The sequence below is a fragment of the Moschus berezovskii genome, chromosome 11 (assembly GCF_049115385.1).
Source record: "Moschus berezovskii isolate FMDL1 chromosome 11, NW_MosBer_1.0, whole genome shotgun sequence".
NCBI lineage: Eukaryota > Metazoa > Chordata > Mammalia > Artiodactyla > Moschidae > Moschus > Moschus berezovskii.
Window position 1 is genome coordinate 102,223,176 of NC_142470.1, and position 19,171 is coordinate 102,242,346.

General features: G+C 46.4%; 1 protein-coding gene across 50 annotated transcripts in view; it reads right to left on the bottom strand.

Moving 5' to 3' along the window:
- Positions 1-18,256, bottom strand: part of MAP4K4 (mitogen-activated protein kinase kinase kinase kinase 4) — a 148,591-nt gene extending 130,335 nt beyond the window's left edge. For 7 of the 50 annotated variants that reach the window (XM_055400733.2, XM_055400759.2, XM_055400750.2 and 4 more), the window contains exons 1-2: positions 18,016-18,242; positions 17,614-17,679 (exon numbers count right to left, since the gene is read on the bottom strand). In XM_055400733.2, coding sequence (XP_055256708.2) covers positions 17,614-17,679; positions 18,016-18,072 — 123 coding nt within the window. In that variant the 5' untranslated portion in view covers positions 18,073-18,242. Of the gene's footprint in view, positions 1-17,613; positions 17,680-18,015 lie in introns of all 50 variants that reach the window. The other 43 variants (XM_055400764.2, XM_055400731.2, XM_055400729.2 and 40 more) reach the window with 17 other exon arrangements.
- Between the last annotated feature and the right edge of the window lie 915 nt (positions 18,257-19,171).

Here is a 19,171-nt window from a genome sequence, read left to right on the forward strand (position 1 = left end):
AAATAAATCATATCGATTCCAAAACTCCCACAGATCCATCCAGTCTCCAATGCCCAGCCTGTTTTCTCTTGTGAGTGTTCATCTGCACATTCCCATTTATTTATACAATCACATTTCTAGAGCAAAGTCTAAGGAGTCCTCGCTGGGCTCAGCATATTCTGATTCTTCCCAAAACCCACCAAAATCAGTGTGCGGAATACCCTCAGCTCTCAAGCACTGCAGATGACACACCCTGGACATTGCCCCATGTGTGTGACCCACTGACATGAAAAAGCAATCCACATAAAGAAATTAAGCGTCATGTAGGAGAACCTGAACCTCTGGCACTCAACCCTCAAATCCCATCATTTGTTTTATTCTTTCTGAGAACTGGAACTCATCTTCAGATTCCATCTTCTGACATGTAAACATTAGACACAATCTGGTAAGTTCACCTGTATATAGATCTTATTTCCACTTCATCATCAGCATTTTGGGGAAGGAAGTACACTTCACTTATTCTCCTCAACACCAATGAGAAGCTTGCAAAGTACACGCCGGAGACGCATGGTTTCCTCCAGGCCCCACTCTCATTTCCTGCTGAGCTAAGTAAAGCAGGTCTCGTGTTGCCATATATGAATCCAGGCATCTGACCACCTAAAACCAAAGCTGACATATAACTGACTTCTCCAGGGCATCTTCCCAACCTAGGGATCAAACCCAGGTCCCCTGCATTGCAGGCAGATTCTTTACCATCTGAGCTACCTGGGAAGCCCCATGACTTGACTTACCCTTTTCCTATTATCATCCATTCAAACACACAGATGAAAACTCCTAACTCGCAGCTGCAATTAATTGTTGATTAGACATTTTTTGTAAAATGAAGATTTTTACATTTTCATTTATTTATATGGCTACACCAGATTGTAGTTTCAGCATGCAGTATCTTTAGCTGTGGGATGTGGTGGTCTAGTTCCCTGACCCAGGATCAAACCCAGACCCTGTGAATTGGGAGTGTGGAGTCTTAGCCACTGGACCGCCAGGGGTGTCCCTGGCCCCTTCTTCTTCTAAGGGCACTAATGCCATAAATGCCTAATTTTCATGCTTATTCAGGGTTGATTGATATCAGTGATGAACTTCATAGGAACTTCATAGTTTTCCCACAATTTGCTGATGAAAGCACATTTCTTTGATTAATTATAGAAGACAGCTGAGAAATATATTTCTTAAACTCTTTTTGGGGGAAGATGGGCTCATTTGAAATTAAGATAAATACATCCATTAAGTATAAACACATTGTGTGTGTGTGTGTGTGTGTGTGTGTGATCACTCAGTCGTGTCTGACTCTCAGTGACCCCATGGATTGTAGCCTACCAGGTTCCTCTGTCTTGGAATTCTCCAGGTAAGAATACTGGAATGGGTTGCCATTTCCTTCTCCAGGGGATCTTCCCAACCCAGGGATTGAACCTGCCTGACTGAGCCACCAGGGAAACCCAAAACATGTTGTACGAGATGGCATAATCTTCTCAGAGTTAAAGTTCATTTCTCAACAGTTTCTTCACAAGTAGAGGAAATGCATTTTGGCAAAAGCTCCCTTCCCTGTAATTTAGTCTGAGCAGGTTGCACGGGTGAAATCTGTGTTCTGGGTAGTTCCTCTTTTGCTAGTTATTTATAAACAAGCAGTTTAAAAAGTTAAAAACTATGTTTTGAGAGTGTAAGAATAGTAAGTGTTAAACTAAATCTGACAAGACCATTATGTAGCATTTACGAAGCATCATCAGATTTCCGAAGTGCCTTAAAGCCACTACTGTTTCTTAGAGCATCGCACTGGGTTGGATTTGAGATTTATCTGCACTCATGTATGAGTAAGGCTCCTAAAGATTTTCAACAACCTGCTCTGTCCCAAGGCCAGCTGAGTTTCCAGACTGTAATTGCAATGGAAAGATTCTTGGGTATTTGTTACTTCTGGTGATGGGAGGTAGGAACTTCTTCATTTATCATTCAAACTGAAATACTGCGCTAGCAATGCACATTTTTTCCTCTTAGATGACATATCTTAGGCATGCCAAAGATTCTGCTATAACAGAAATTTTTGATTCATCAACCCTTGAGGTTCAAGGCAAACTATTTCTTAGTGTTTCAGGGCCAGAGTCTTTGATCTTCCTTAAGAAACATAGTTCTCTATGCTTCTGATAATGATAGGTATGTTATCTAAGCATGTATTTGTACATATCTGAAATAGACTTTCTACAGTGAAAATTTTTTAAGAAATGATAATATAATCAAGGGAGAGTTATTTCATATCTAGACAGCTTGGCTTGGTTCCATTTCCTTGCATCTTTTTTTTTTTTTTCCTCTGCTGTACTGTATGGTACTTAATTTATAAAGATTTTGAAAGGATCAGTGACATTATCAAATCATTGCTTAAAGCATTTGCAGGAGGAACCGAGAGTATCTCTAGATGCTCTCTCACAAATACTGGCAGATGGGATGGAAACTGTCTGTGATCTGATTGGTAAAGAATCTGCCTGCAAATGCAAGAGACACAAGAGACGTGGGTTCGATCCCTGGATCAGGAAGATCCCCTGGAGTAGGAAATGGCATCCCACTCCAGTATTCTGGCCTGGAGAATTCCACAGACAGAGGAGCCTTGGCGGGCTACATTCTATGGGGTCACAAAGAGTTGGGCACCACTGAGGAGGTGAACACACATACACACACACACACATGAACAGACACATTAGTCTGCAAAACAACAGATCTTCCATCATGAGAGGAGTAAGTCCTAACTGACAGAACTTTCGTCAAGTGCCAGAAAAGCATCTTGAAAGTATGTGCCACGGTTAGTCATTAGTAAAAAATTAGCAAATTCAGTAGTCCTTTTCAAGAACAAGCTTGGAGGACTCCTCACTCTTCCCAATTTCCAAACCTCCCACAAAGCTACAGTCATCAAAACCGTGTGGTACTGGCAACAGGATAAATACAGAGATCAAGGGGATGGAGAGGAATGGAATTCAGAGTTCAGAAATGTAGATAAGGGGGAAAAGTTCAGAAATGCTCATATTTAAGGCCAACTGGTTTTTGACATGTGTATCAGAACAACTGAATGGGAAACGAACAGTCCTTCAACAAAGGGTGCTGGGCCACCAGATATCCACACGCAGATGAATGAAGCTGCACCCTGACTGCAGAGCCTACACAGAGTGAACTCACAGTGGATCGTACAGCTGAATATAAGGGGCAAAACCATAAAAGTTAAAAGAAAAACATAGGAGGAAATCTTCAATAATCTTAGCTTAGGCAGCAGGTTCTTAGACATGACACCACAAGCACACAAAGCAAAAGAAACAATAAGCTGAACTTTATCAAAATTAAACACACTCCTGTGCTTCAGAGTGCACCATCAAGAAAGCAAAAAGTCAACTTAGAACGGGAGAAAAATCTCTGCAAGTCATACATCTGGCAAAAAGACTTGCACCCAGAATACATAAAGAATTCTTAGAAATGAAAAACTTTAAAAAAACAAAAGACACAATTAAAAAATCTGCAAAGGATATGAATACCATTTATCCTAATATATTCAAATGACCAACAAGCATGTGAAAAGATGCTCAGTATTATTAGTTATCAAAGAAAAACAATCTAAACCACTAAAGTGAAATACCACTGCTGCTGCTGCTGCTGCAACAGCAGAAATACCACTAGGATGGCTATAATCAAATAGATAATTAGATAATTACAAGTATGGTAAGGAGGTAGAGAAACTGGAACCTTCATACACTGCTGGTGGGAATGCTGAATGGTCCAGTTGCTTTGGAAAACTAGCAGTTTCTCTAACTGTGACATGTGACAGTAAAAGCAATTCTACTCCTAGATAGACAACCAAGAAAATGAAAACAGTCTATACAAAAACTTGTACATAAATGTTCACAGCAGCAGTATTCCTAATTGACCAAAAGTAGAAACAGTCCACAAGACCCTCAACTGAATAATAAATAAAACTAGTACATCCATTCAATGGAATGTTATTCTGCAACAAGAAGAAATGAAGTACCAATACATACTACAACACAATGAAAGAGAAAGTCTCTCAGCCGTGTCTAATTCTTTGCAACCCCATGAAATAATTCATGGAATTCTCCAGGCCAGAATACTGGAGTGGGTAGCCTTTCCCTTCTCCAGGGGATCTTTCCAACCCAAGGAGTCAAACCCAGGTCTCCCACATTGCAGGCAGAGCCTTTCAAGGCTGAGCCACCAGGGAAGCCCAAGAGTACTAGAGTGGGTAGCCTGTCTCTTCAGTGAATCTTCCTGATCCAGGAATCGAACCAGGGCCTCATGCATTGCAGGCGGATTCTTTACCAGCTGAGCTGCCAGGGAAGCCCTACTACAACACAGATGAAACTCAAACACATGCTAAACGTTCACAAAACACATAGCGTGTGATTTCATTTATATGAAATGTGGAGAATTGGTAAATCTACAGAGACAGAAGGCAGAGGATGAGATGATTGGAGGGCATCGCTGACTCAATGGTCATGAATTTGAGCAAACTCCGGAAGACAGTGAAGGACAGAGGAGCCTGGCGTGCTGCAGCCCAGGGGGTAGCAAAGAGTCCGATTTCACCTGGCAACTGAACAATAGAAAGTAGATCAGTAGTGGCCTGGGGCTGAAGTGAGAAAGGCAGAAAGGAGGACTGGGATACGGGATTTCTTCTTTGGGGTAATAAATATGTTCCAAAGTGCAGCGACGACTGCGTAACTCTGAATTCAGTAAGTCCCCCTGCACACAGACCTTCCAGTTGCGAACTTTCAAAGATGCCAATGTGTGTTCACACGTCCAATCACGTAAGTCAGCACACGTGTCTGGTGAAAATTATCCCATGCGTGCATCCTGGACAAGTGGCTGTGCCCTTGTGTACTTTACTGAATAGCACTGTACAGAGTGCAGTAGGACAGTAGCTTTATTTCAAGCCCAGGACGTCCAAAAGCAAGCATAAAAGTATAAAAGCAGTGGTGATGGAGCCAGTACTGCTAAGAAACGTCACGCAGTAACGAGGGAAACAAAAGTGAAGATAACTGAGAGGAGCGAGGTGAAAAAAATGACAGATGTCGCTCATCCCCAAATATGAGCACCGCAGGTTGTTCACAGGACTCCCCAAGGTCTGACAAGCACGCCCTCCCCACCCTACTCTTCATGGGGGTGCTGAGGAGGGCTCCACGGAGAGTCCAGACACCACAAGAGCAGCAGCCAGAGGACACAAGGCCTCAAAAAAGACAAGTGCTCTGGGAAAACTGAAAGGGGCTGCAATCACCATAATCAATGGACACACCCCTCTTATCTCTATTCCATTAACCAGGACGATGAGTCATCAGCTCCAAGGCTCCTCACCCATCTCTGCCTCAGACAGAGACCAAATTGAAATCATAAAGCTTCACTGTATATCACAGTGTCTATTCTATCAGATCCAGCTTAGTTATAGGCTCCCAGGGCACTCCCCCCCCAGCTCTTTCCCACCAGCCCCATCTCCAGCCTCAAACTGAGCGCTGCCTGCTGCCCGATGGCGCACTGACCACTTTTCTTGCTCACTTCCACCAAGGTCCATATAGACTTGGACCATAAAGAAGGCTGAGTGCCAAAGAATTGATGCTCTTGAACTGTGGTGCTAGAGAAGACTCTTGAGAGTCCCCTGGACAGCAAGGAGATCAAACTAGTCAATCCTAAAGGAAATCAACCCTGAATATTCACTGGAAGGACAGATGACGTATTTTGGCCACCGGATGTGAAGAGCCAACTCATTAGAAAAGACCTTGATGCTGGGAAAGATCGAGGGCCGGAGGAGAAGGGGGCAACAGAAAAGGAGAAGGTTGGATGTCATCACCAACTCAACAGACATGAGTTTGAGTAAATTCCGGGAGACAAAGAAGGACAAGAAAGCCTGGAGTGCTGTAGTGCATGGGTTGTAAAGAATCAGACACAACTAAGCGACTGAACAAAATCAGGAAGGAGCCCGGCATGGTGCCTGGCACAGAATGTCCACAGCCAGCAATAGACTAAGAGACAAGTGCAAGAACTGCTGCTAGCAAAGCAGGCTCAGATCTCTCACAAACAGCAACACACCAGACAGACGCTAAGCCCCCAAGTCAGTAAAGAATAAAGAACTGAACATCTCCAAGTCTGTTCTGGGAACTAGGAGAAGGAGACACACAGAGAGAAAACTGAGGTATTCTCACTCGCCAGGTTCAAACAGGAAAGGCCCTAAAACAGCAGGCGGGCCCCCACAGGTGAATGAACACAGCCAGAAAGGCCTGCACCACTGGAGTGCACATCCGCAACCCTAGGCCATGATCCTCACTGCCTGACTCGGGGTCCCCGCAATTCCTATGCCCCTTGGATGCACAGACCTGACCGGGCTAACACCCAGTCTTTGACCTGAGATCTCCCAACTGAATCGGAGAAGGCAATGGCAAGCCACTCCAGCACTCTTGCCTAGAAAATCACATGGACAGAGGAGCCTGGTGGGCTGCAGTCCATGGGGTCGCTACTAGTTGGACACGACTGAGCGAATTCACTTTCACTTTTCACTTTCACACATTGGAGAAGGAAATGCAACCCACTCCAGTGTTCTTGCCTGGAGAATCCCAGGGACGGGGGAGCCTGGTGGGCTGCCGTCTATGGGGTCGCACAGAGTCGGACACGACTGAAGCAACTTGGCAGCAGCAGCAGCAGCTCCCAACTGAATAGTAAGCAAACTACCCCGCAGTTACACAGAGGGTCCCAGAGTCACTGATGTGGAGTGGGTTCTGACTGCCAACAATATTCTCTTTTCTTTTTTTGGCCACACACGCAGCAGGCAGGCGGAGAAGGCAATGGCAAGCCACTCCAGTACTCTTGCCTAGAAAATCCCATGGATGGAGAAGCCCGGTAGGCTGCAGTCCGTGGGGTCGCTAAGCACGACTGAGCGACTTCACTTTCACTTTTCACTTTCACACATTGGAGAAGGAAATGGCAACCCACTCCAGTGTTCTTGCCTGGAGAATCCCAGGGACGGGGGAGCCTGGTGGGCTTCCATCTATGGGGTCACACAGAGTCAGACACGACTGAAGTGACTTAGCAGCAGCAGCATGCAGGATCTTGGTTCCCTGACCAGGGATAGAATTCTCGCCCTAAGGGTGGAAGCATGGATTCTTAACCAGTGGACCACCAGGGAAGTCCCCATTAACAACATTCTATCAGTATCAAATGTGTGTGTGCTCAGTCATGTCTGACTCTTGGCAACCCTCTCTTGACTGTCAGTATCATAAGCAGGTAAGAATGAAAGCTCTAAGTATAAGAATTTTCCAAAAGTATCCTAGTATTAAATTTAGGTTTGACCTGAATGCATTCAAGTCTCTAATAAAAGATACCATAGGAGTTCTTTAGAATGAAAGATGAAAAATACCCTAAAAGGTACACTTGAGGAAAATCAAATGAATAACTGTATCCCCCCCCACCCCGTGTGTGTGTGTGTGCACACATGTGCTTAATCAGGTCCAAGTCTTCACAACCCCATGAATCATATAGCCCACCAGGCCCCTCTGTCCTCTGTGTTTTCCAGGCAAGAATACTGGAAATACTGGAGTGGGCTGCCATTTCCTCCTTCAGGGGATCTTCCCGACCCAGGGATCGAACCCATGACTCCAGCATGTTCTGCACTGGCAGGCAGATTCTTTACCACTGAGCCACCTGGGAAGTCCTGTATTCCCCCATAAAATGCAACAAATCATTCCTTTAACTTCGTATACACCCTTCTGACCAAGGATAAAAGATTTTGTTATGTTTTTCTAAAATCCTGGTGAGTCAATGGTTTCTGTCTGAGATAAAGGAAAACTCCAGTCTTCAGCATCACATGGCAAATGGCTGGCTCCAGACAAGGGAATCCCCCAACAAATGTGAGAAGGAAGAACTGGTTTGGTCTAGTTCCCAATACCACTGACCTCACTGATAGTGAACAGTTTGTCTTTACGGTGATAAGAAACTTTTCATGTTTAAAGGAATGACCTAAACTTACAGTTATGACTAACACGGAGGGCGGGAAAGGTGATGGTTTCAAGGGAAGGGGCTGGGTCATCAGAACCAGGAGGTGATGAGCTATGCTGATGACGAAGTGGGAGACCCGGGCAGACCAATGCCCCATCTCTCTTCTCCTTCTACAGAAGGCTCCAGGTGCAGTTCTTCGGGACGTGTCTCAGAGGCCAGACTCAGACACCTGCAGAAGGCGCTCCTCCCAACAGCCAAAATCTAGGAACAACCACGGCGTCCGTCAGCTGGCAAACCAGTGGACAAAATACAGCCTGGCCACACCCTGGATGCCATCCAGCCATACAAAGGGACAAACTATCACGCTCAGCAGCGTGGACAAACCTTGAAACATTATGCAAAGTGAAAGGAATCACACACCAGCGACCACATATGGCATGGTTTTATTTATACACAATGTTCAAAAAAGGCAAATTATAGACAGAAAATAGGTGGGTGGTTGTCTGGGGCCCTGGGATGGAACAGGGGGGTTCACTGTGAAAGCGGAGGGGGGACCTTGCTAGGGCAAGGGACGTGCTGAACACTGACTTGTGGTAACAGTCATGCCACTCAGCACATTACCAAAGATGCCTGAAATGCAGGCGTGAGGTGGGTGAACTCCAGAATACATAAAATATACCTCAATAAAGTTGGTTAAAGAAATAAACCTGTTGAACAAAATTTTCTGTCTCCAGGAGGCTGGTGTGGAGCAACGGCGATAACTTCCGAGGTTGGGATGAACATATACATATTACTACACATAAAACAGATAGCCAACAAGCACCTCCAGCACAAGAAATGATATTCAATACTGTATAATAACCAATCAGGGAAAAGAATCTGAGAAAGAATACACACACACTAATAGACACCAAAATAAACAAAAATGAAACCTGGAGGAAAAGGGAAAATAATACAGGAGCTCAAGAAAACCAACCAACCAAAAATATCTACACTCAACACCCTCAGAGAGATAAGAAATAACTCCAAGAAAGAATAGATGCAGTTTACCAAAAAAAAAAAAAAAAATACTGTGAAAAAGGGCTTCTCATAAATTAAAAATATGACAAGGCTTAAAATTCAATAGAAACATTGAAATGGAAAGTCAAGGCATTTCATAACAGCAGGACAAAAAAGACTGAAAACTATATAACAAAAGAGGAAAAGATAAGAAAATAAATCAAAGAGATGACTAACAGGACTTTCAGAAAGAGAAGGCTGGGAATTTGGAGGGGGAAAAAAAGAAAAATTTCCAAAAAGAAAAGGGCAGCTGCTAATGAAAAGAATTAACCAAGCTCTTGGAACAGTGAATGACAATACACGACAATCACAAAATCTAAGAACATCAGGAATAAAGAGAATATCCTAAAAGCTTCCCCAAAGAAGTTAGAACAGGTCACACTCAAATAGAAGAGCAGTGTCTTCAAAACTCCAAGAGAAAAATGGATTTCCAGCCAACAGTATTTTCCACCAGCTAATATATAAATCCCATGCAAAGGTAGAATGCAAATATTTTCAGCTATCCAAAGACAAAACTTGTGCACCCGGAGAATGTATTTCAGGAAAGTTAAGGCAGTATACCAAAAACAAAAAAAGGCTGCGGTGTCCAAGAAACAGATGGTCCAGGACCAGAGCTACGACACACCAAAGTGGGGGCACGCACACCTGGCCAGCTCCCCTCCAGGGAGAAGAAAGTGAGTCTACAGGCTCCTTGGAAGGAAAGCTACGACAAATCTAGATGGCATATTAAAAAGCTGAGATATCACTTTGCTAACAAAGGTCCATATGGTCAAAGCTATGGTTTTTCCAGTATTCATGTACAGATGTAAAGGTTGGACCATAAAGAAGGCTGAGCACCGAAAAGTGATGCTTTCGAATTGCGGTACTAGAGAGGACTCTTGAGGGTCCCTAGGACTGCAAGGAGATCCAACCATTCAATCCTAAAGGAAATCAACCCTGAGTGTTCACTGGAAGGACAGAAGCTGAAACTCCGATACCTTGGCCACCTGATGTTAAGAGCTGACTCATTGGAAAAGACCCTGAGGTTAGGAAAGCTTGAGGGCCAAAGGAGAAGGGGGAGTCAGAGGATGAAATGGTTGGATGGCATCACCAACTCAACAGAGATGAATCTGAGCAAACTCCAAGAGACAGTGAAGGACAGGGAAGCCTGGCATGCTGCAGTCCATGGGGTCGCTAAGAGCTGGTCACAACAACTGATCAACAAAAAATAAGTTATCTGAAACAACAAGTCATTTGTCATACTTAACTGTTTAAAAATAAAAACTGCTGATAAAAGCTTAACTCTGCTAGGCATTTGATGTAACTTTTCAAGTGTTTAAAACAGAAAACGGAATCCTATTAGACTACTTGGCTCAGAGTAAGTTATCATTTTAACCCCAAATTATGATATACTCATTTAAGGGAGGCGGGCAGGTATAACAGCTAATTCTTCACAAAAGATCACAACAGTAGTTCAAAAACCGTAACTACCATCTCTAGAAGTCAGTAAGTGTACAAAACTAATAAACCAAGAAAAAGCCATGCAAGCATATAATTTAAAAACACAGCAGTCAATTTCAGATGGATCAACTAAAAGCATCTTGGAATAGGACAACTCTAAGTTTCAAAACTGTTTATCTTTGTAGGACCTTAAACAGTAGTACCTTATATACTATAGGGAACTATATTCAATATGTTATATTAAACCATAATGGAAAAGAATGTGCATATAATATGAAAATGTGTATTATATATAAAACTGAATCACTCTGCTATACAGCAGAAATTAACACAACACTGTAGAATCAACTATACTCCAATAAACTAAATTTTAAAAAAAAGGTTGAGGATGGTATTTTCTGTATCTGATTTTCTGTCTCTTTCCTTGTCTAGTTGGTACTGTATTTTATGGCCCAAGCCCCATGGAGGCTGGAAAGCTGGGGTTGAGTGCATGGGCTGTGTCTGGGTGCAGGGCCTGGGGAGACAGAGCCATGTCAGGATGTTACACGTCTGGCACACGGTGTGCACCCCATCTTCCCTGTGCTCCTGGAGGGTAAACACACTGCCTGCACCGCTGAACGGACACTGACCATCAGGCAGGGCCCAGCTCAGGCTGCAGGGCAGTGAGTGCCCTGAGAAGCAGGACACCAGCCCCGTAATGTTAACTTGTCTCCCGAAATTAGCTCTAAGTTCCACATGATGCTACACAGATGTCAGTTTCTAAGATGCCAGTTTTTAAAACTTGAGAAGTTCTAAAACTTATCATTTGGTCCTTCCTTTTGAAATTCTTACAGAAAACAGTGCCGCACAACTCAGCACCTGCCAACACATCACTCACTTTGCTTGTGAACGATGCCAGCCGACGAACATTACTGAGCCAGCCTCCTAACGGAGTATCATAAAAACCTGAGACCGTTCGTTCAGACGCCACACCGGTCACCGGTGATATTAACACTGCCCTGGTCTCCGTTCTCTTCCTCACCATCCCTCCCCAAGTCCGAAAAATGTTGTTCAGTTGTGACCGACAGACGTATCGTGATTCAATTCTGTGCTACCATACTATGAGCCCAAAATATTAATAACTGTAAACAGAATCTTCTAAAAGTACTTGGGAATCTCTACCCCCTGATAATCATGTTCCAATGAAAATCAGGTCCAAAATTAAACGTTCAACACAGCTTTTTAATATGTTAACACTGATAATTCAGAGCAGTATTAAAACCAACCTGAATTCACAAAAAATCTTTTTATACTAAATATTTACAGCAATTACTAGGAAGTACTTTTAAGATCACCTGCGATCCACTCTATATATCTAGCTACCTGTGGGAGAATCAAAGTTTTTAAAACCTTGATTTTCAAACAGTAAGGTGATGACCTAAAATTGTTCCGACCCTTAAAATCATCAAAAAAGTTCTAAACAGGCAGTGTTCGATTTTGAGAACCCACTGCAGATTAAGTTCTTGACTCTATTACCATAAATTCTTGGTCTGCACTCTTGTACATTTTCCTTCATAAGATAGAGAATGAAGCTTCCAGTGTTGCACTCTGGGCAACAGTCCTATTTGGTACCCAGACCACCTGGGTCTGCAAGCCGTGCACTTGCAAGATAATTTGTATGCATTGCTGTCTGCCAATGTAAGTCATCAGAACAGAGACAGCTGAAAGCACTGTTACTAACGATGAAAAGCACAGGCAGCCTAAAGTCACCGCAGCTGAGAGACAGAGAACGCCGACAGCTGAGGGCAGGCAACCCTTCAGCTTGCAAACTTGCATTTTTTGCCCCTTTCTTAACCAATTCTGGGTTTATGTCTTGCCTCAAGCCTCGATTCATAAAAAGATGAAAGTATATATTTATTAAAACAGAAAAGAAACAAAATAAAAGACCATATATGAAATACATGTGTCAAAGCACCCACCTTTAGGTTAAAAAACATTTTAGTTTATAGTATTTTTTTGTTCCCTGGGGATGAAATGCCTTAGCTTATTCCTTGGTTTAGCACACCTGCTCATGGATTCATTACTTCCAAAGTAGGATCTATTTTTCCAAAAATCATCTTTGCTTTTCCAGGGTCAGTCCACAAAAATCTATGAACACACACTCTGTACCAAAAGGGCCCCTGGATAATATTTTTGGATAATGTCAATACACAGAAACAGACATATATCTGAGATGGATTAAGGGAGGGAAAAGACAAAATACAAGTCTGCAAGCTACAGAAATAAACACTGTATTACAAAGTTTCAAGCAATAAGGAGTTAAAACTACCATCAGCAGGGTGTTATCTGATGGTTGGCTTTTCTGCAAGGCTTTTGACATTCCTGATTTAGTTTCATTTCAAAACAGTTTTTGGAAGTTTGAGTTGATAATTTTTTTTAAAGACAGCCACTCGCCTCAGTGTGTCCTCTCCGCCTCCCTTAAACTCAGGCCCGGAATCTTTCCAGCAGGAAAGAACTGTGTCTCTGAACAAGTCTGTACATGCCACTCACAGGCCGATCAACCCTCCTCTTAAGGAAAACATGCAGTTCTACAAAGTTCATTGTGCCCCAGTGAAATGTCTTTACCTCTAATTAAGAGCAAGAGTCGCTACCCTGACAAGGTAACATTTGCAAACCCCCCCCTCACAAAAGTTTAAGTGCCTGCTCCAAAATGTTACACTGATGATTTTTTAAAGCTACAGGATTTACACTGCACTTTGATTGCTGAGCAATCGAAAGCAACTTCAGCACTTTCGAAAATCTCAAGGCTCCTTCTCATCCAGCGGGCAACAGTGGACCCACGTAAAGGACCACACCAGAGCTTGCAGACATGGAGTGAAGTGATCAAGGAAGAAGTCCAAGTACTCATTCCTACACTCTTTTCTCTGGCGCCCTGCCCTGCCCTGCCCAGACCTGGCCATCCCCTCCTCTCTCCTGGACCGCTGACCCAGGCCAACCATCTCAGCTTCTCCTTCTCCAAACCTCATCTGAGCAAGCCTCCTCCTCTCAGAGACCCCCAAACTTCCAATGGACCCTTGATGCCAAGGAACAAGGGGCGTCCTCAACACCAACAGGAATAAACCCTCCTCCAGATGCCCACCACTCCCTAGCCCTCCTGCCACTCCCAGAGGGTCACCTTCGGCCACACATACCCCGCTTTCAATAAGAGAGGGGGACGGCATTTGCACAGCGCCAACAGGTGGCCAACTCTCAGGTTGACTCTACCCACCATCTTCAGGCCTGGAGGAGCCTCCTCCTCAACTTTCAAGGCCTCCAGCCCAGAAGGACAGGGTCAAAGTCAAGATGCTTATCCGTCCCTCCAGTGAGGCAGCCCTGAATCCAGGCAAGGGGGCTGCTGGATTCTCAGCTCCCTAACCACCCCCTCACCACACCCCAACCTCAACCCCCCAGGCCTCTCCGGTGCAGGATTTCCCTGTCTTTAGCCAAGATATTTTGGACCACTGGCCACTGAATGCGCACAAAAAACAAAGTAAGAGTAGCTACCCCAAGAAATGGCACCCCACTCCAGTTTCTTGCCTGGAGAATCCCATGGACGGAGGAGCCTGGTGGGCTACAGTCCATGGGGTCGCAAAAGTCGGACACAACTGAGCGACTTAACTAACTAACCAACCCCAAGAAAAGAAACACAACCAGCCAAATTAAAAAATAACAAACTCCAAAGACACAAAAATGAACTTCGATCTACCAATCCTGGTTTGGATTCTTCCCATTATCACTGCTCCCTTCTGATGACAATAATTAAAATTTACTACACCTACTACATTCACTACTCAACACGCACAGGAACATTTTACAGACACTTCTTTTATAAATGTATGGTACTCCGAATGAAACCCTGCAAACAGAAATTCACAATGTTTTTCCCCCTTTGAATTTATGAGTATCCTTCCCTATGATCACTCAAAAGCCTAAAGCAAAAACTAAGTTTCTCTAAATAGAATATAGCCTATGTCTCACATCCTTTATTAAAAAATAAAGTTATGTACTGTTCAACTCTACCATTTTAGTCAGGAATGGAGAAAATTCTGAACTCCCCAAGAAGGCCATTTTCATAGAACATGTCAAAACTCAGCAAACTCCCTCTCTCAACTCATTCACTTCATGTAAACATAATCTTCTAAAAACAAGCAACCACTAATCACTAAAAAAGTTCACAGAAAAAAATTAAAAACAGAAAATATAACAATGAATTAAACTAGGACTGCAGGTTGCTCAGCTTACAGGTGTTTCACCTACAATTGTTCTTTTAATTTCCAAACTCTGACACTAGTCACACTGATGCATGTTCAGGAAGAGCAAACAAATGCTAGAGTGTCGATAATCTAATCACAAAACCACTGTATGCAAATCATGCCAACAGAAACGCTAAACACACTTCTAGGCATGATGAAAATGGTTCCAGAAATAACAACAAAGGGAGGGAAAAAATGAAGATGTTAGCAGTCTCTGCTCTCTCCACCTAAGACTCAACTTCCCAGGGTCAGTTCAAAAATAAGAAAGACTTTATCATGAGAGTAAGAAAACATATATGAGATGATCAGGAAAGTTTAGCGCTGAACATCTGAAACAAACACGGTTACCAAAGCAGGGACGGGGGATGAATTAGGAGTTTTGGGTTAACATATACACCCTGTTATATATACATAAAATACAGCTAATGAGGACCTAGTGCATAGCACAGGAATGCAATATTCTGTAATAATCTATGAGGGAAAAGAATCTGGAAAAGAATATTTACATACATACATATACACACATATAACAATCATTTTTCTGCACACCTGAAACTAACACAACATTGCAAATCAACTAGACTTCAATTTAAAAAAAAAATTTGCTAGGAAAGAAATCATTTTTTTTGGTGTGAGAACAGCATGGAGACTACCTAAAAAAAAAAGACACCAACTGAAGTATTTATGGGGAAATGGCATCTGAGTTTTCTGTGAAGATAATGGAGGTGGAAGGAAGGAGAGCAGAGAAAACCAGATCAGTCACGTGCTGGTCACTGTGAAGCAGAGCTCTCCTCCTCCTCTCCCTCTCCAGAGTCTGTTTCAAATTCTCCGTAATAATAAAACAACTGCAGGCGAGCAAAAGCTCCCGTACTCCTGCTTCAGACTGCAGGCCATTGTTGCACAGATTTCCTATAGCTTCCTCGGCTTTGCATAATTTGAGAATTTCTTCTCAATTGTACTTTGTAAGAAGAGAGCCAGAGAGCCTGTTACTGCCCGGATCCCAACGGCTTCCCAAACCTGGTGCTTAGCAAATCGATCCCAAAAGCTTGGGGGGAGAGAGTGGAACCAGAGGGAAGGAGCAGGGGAAACCTTGGGAGTGAACCTGCCTCAGCTGCTCCCGTTAAGAACCCAGCTCCTAAACCCATGAAGACACACCCACAGTTCACTCTCTTTCTCTTACAGTTTAAAAACAAAAACAGCTTCTGGTCTACTTCCACCAGCCTTCACATTCGTGCTGACCCTTGAAGACCCAAACAATCCAACTTCTGTGTAACCAGGTCAAAAACAAGCCCTGGCTAACTCACTTGGACGAGGACGGTCACCACTCGGACCCGGCCAGAAAAACTCTGTTAGGAAAAGCCAACCGGCGCTTAAACAAACACTGAGGCTGGGGAGAACAGTCTCGGAGTCAGTTAGCAGACCACTCAGGGAGTTGCAACATGACCGTTTCCAAAATTTTCCAAAAGCTTCCAAATTCAGTTGAGCCCGGCAGGCCAAGCTTAACAGGGCTCTCTTTCAAATTCAAAAACCTGGCCCTGGCCCCAACTGTTAGCCAACAGAACACATGCTGATTCACTTGAGATCACCTAAAAAGACGGACTCCGTCCAGTTCAGACCACAGGCCAGTATGGGGGAAAGTTGGGGCTGTGGATAGATAAATCCTATTCACAGAGCAGAAAAAGGGACAATGGGATCCACACTTAATTTGGCCGAAGAAAATGTCTACAGTCAGCTTCCAACACCCCCCTCCTCCGCTTTTCACCAGACAATGACAATTCTTCACAGCGAACCACAAAGCCCTGCTTCATAAGATTTTTTTTTATCCTATCCCAATCCAACTAGAAAACAGGGAAGAGCTCTGGAACACCCCCGGTGTGGTGCAGATAACTTGGAGAGAGCCTTCAGTAATAAGAAACAAATCAGAACACGGCGAATTTCACATTCTGTTTCAAACATTCAAGGCCCCTGCCTCCATTAGCCAGAGCTTTCCGTAATCTCCACAACGTGCACTGAACAAAACCAGCAACACGCTTAGTCTCACAGGAGTCTGTTACTCAGGGCGGACTCAGAGTCTCCGAATTTGTTACTTTCAAGGGATTGGGGGGGTGGAGGGGAGCGCATGTTTTAAAAAAGAGAGAGAGAAAAGGACCTGGGGTAGGTGTGAAATCTGGGCACCCTCGCCACTCCTGAGTTCTGTCTCATTTCTGTTTCAATTACACACCTGTCAAACAGGTTATTCCTGGAATTCAGACTGTATAATCCTCACCCTGTAATTCTTCCTGCTCCTGCTACCCAAACACACAGCCCTCCCCTGTTCCCCAAAATACGCGCCCATCGGTAGAACGTATACTGGTGATAAAGCAGAACCAGGTTATCAGCAAACTCCGCTCCCTGGACTCCCGGCGAGCATTCAAACGAGACAACACGAAGACAATTCTCAAGGAGGCCAAGGCAGTGCTTTGGGATAATCACAAGCGAGGCCTGCCTATTCTGAATTTTAATGAACACACCAACTCCGAAGGCCAGATCTGGGAAAAACGGGAGGAGGGGTGGTGGTGAGGGGACATGGAGGCTGTCTGATGAAAAAAAAAAACGCTTTCCCATTTTATGGAAGTGCATGCCTGAGAGTGGAGCGTTATTTCCTTATCTGAGAGCCAGGAAATGAGGTCTTTTCAGGCCAATGTGAATATAAACTCTGCTAAAAAACAGCGGGACGGCGAAGCGAGCCCCCTCTCCTAACTTCAGCCGCGCGGCGTGGCCTCCGGGCGGCGGCGTGTCCATCCTCCGGCGCCCCCGGACCAGAAGTTTCAACCCGTCCCCGGGAAACAAAGGAGGCGCCCGCACCGACCTTATAGACTTGTCCGTAGGTGCCATTTCCCACCACTTCCACCAGCTCGAAAATCCCCGCCGGATCCTGGAGGAGAAGGAGGGGAGGGGTGAGCGTCGGAAAGCAGCACAACAATGAATAAAGAAGCAGGGCAGCCGGAGAGAAAGGGCGGCGACCCCAGCGGTGGGCTTCGTGCGGTGGGGTCGCCCGAGCCCGAGGGCCGCGATCCGGGGGCCGGGGGTCCCGGGCGGCGCCGGCGAAGGGTCGCGCCCCGGGGGCCCCCGCACCCGCCGACGCGGGCAGACAAAGGGGCCGCCGTGCCCGCGGTTCTTCCCGCGGCGGCGCCCGAGCGCCCGGGCGGCCAGGGCGCGGCCCCGGGTCCCCGCGCGCCCCGCGCCCGGCCGCTCCCGGGCCGCCACTCACCCGCAGGGAGGACAGGTCGATGTCCACCAGACTTTTGGCAGGGGAGTCGTTCGCCATCTTCCCTTTCTGCCTCCGCGGATCGGCCACGATCAGTAGGTCTCCGGCGTGTTTCTGGGCGTCGGAGGCCCGGCGGGCGGCGCGGGCCCGCGGGCGAGGCCGGGGGCGGCGGGCGGGGCGAGCGCGGGCGGCGGCGGCGGCGCTCACTCCATGGCCGGGGCGGCCGGCAGGCCCCCGGGCGTCACCCGCGCCTCAGGCCCCGGCCCCGCGCCCCGCGCGCGCCTGCACAGCGGCCCGGAGCAGGGGCCGCGGCGCCGCCGAGTGTGCAGCCCGGAGCGCGAGGCCGCCAGACAAAGATGAGCGGGGGGCGGGGGCGGCGGCGGCGCGGGAGGAGGAGACACGGGACTCCGAAATCGTACTCGGAGGAGAGCGAACAGCTCCCCCTTTCCTCCTCTGGCAGCAAAAGCGGGCGGAAGCGCGCTCGCGCCCGCAGGCGGCGGGGCGGGGGGCGCGGGGAGCCGCGCGGATCTCCAGCAGGGGCGGGGCCCGGGCGGCGACCGCGCGCGGGGCCGGAGGGGGGCGCAGCCGGGACAAAGGGAAGCCGTCCGGACCCCCCGCCTGCCCGCCTCGGGCGGAGGACCGCGCCGCCCCCGCCCCCGCCGCGCCCCGCCCCGCCGCGCCGGGACCCCCGAGCCGGAGGGTCCTCCCGGCCCCCGCGCCCCGCTCTCTTCCCATCGCATCCCCCACCGCCGAGTCTGGCCCCCGAAGACCCTCGTTTCCGGTTTCCCTGCCGGCCTCTCCGGTCCTGTCTCTTCTTTTCCAGGCTGAACCGGTGACCTGGTTGTAGTTGGGGATCCGCCGAGCATCCCTCGGCCGACGGGTCCCGAGACTTTGGGCGGAAACTGAACCCGAACCGCTCCTCTCGCTGCCTTGCGCCGCGTTCCTCACTCTGGACGAGGCGCTGACCAGGAGTCTTGCCCCAAGTTCTGTGCCTAGAGATCGCTGAGGAGCCATGGACAGGCTTCTTCCGGCAACTTTGGGAGCCAGCCAGCAGTTAGACCGTTTCATCCTGTTTAACGTGAATAAATGGTCTGCAAACAGCCATTGTATCACTGTCACTCCACTGGCCAAACACCCTAATGGCTCCGTATTCCCTCTC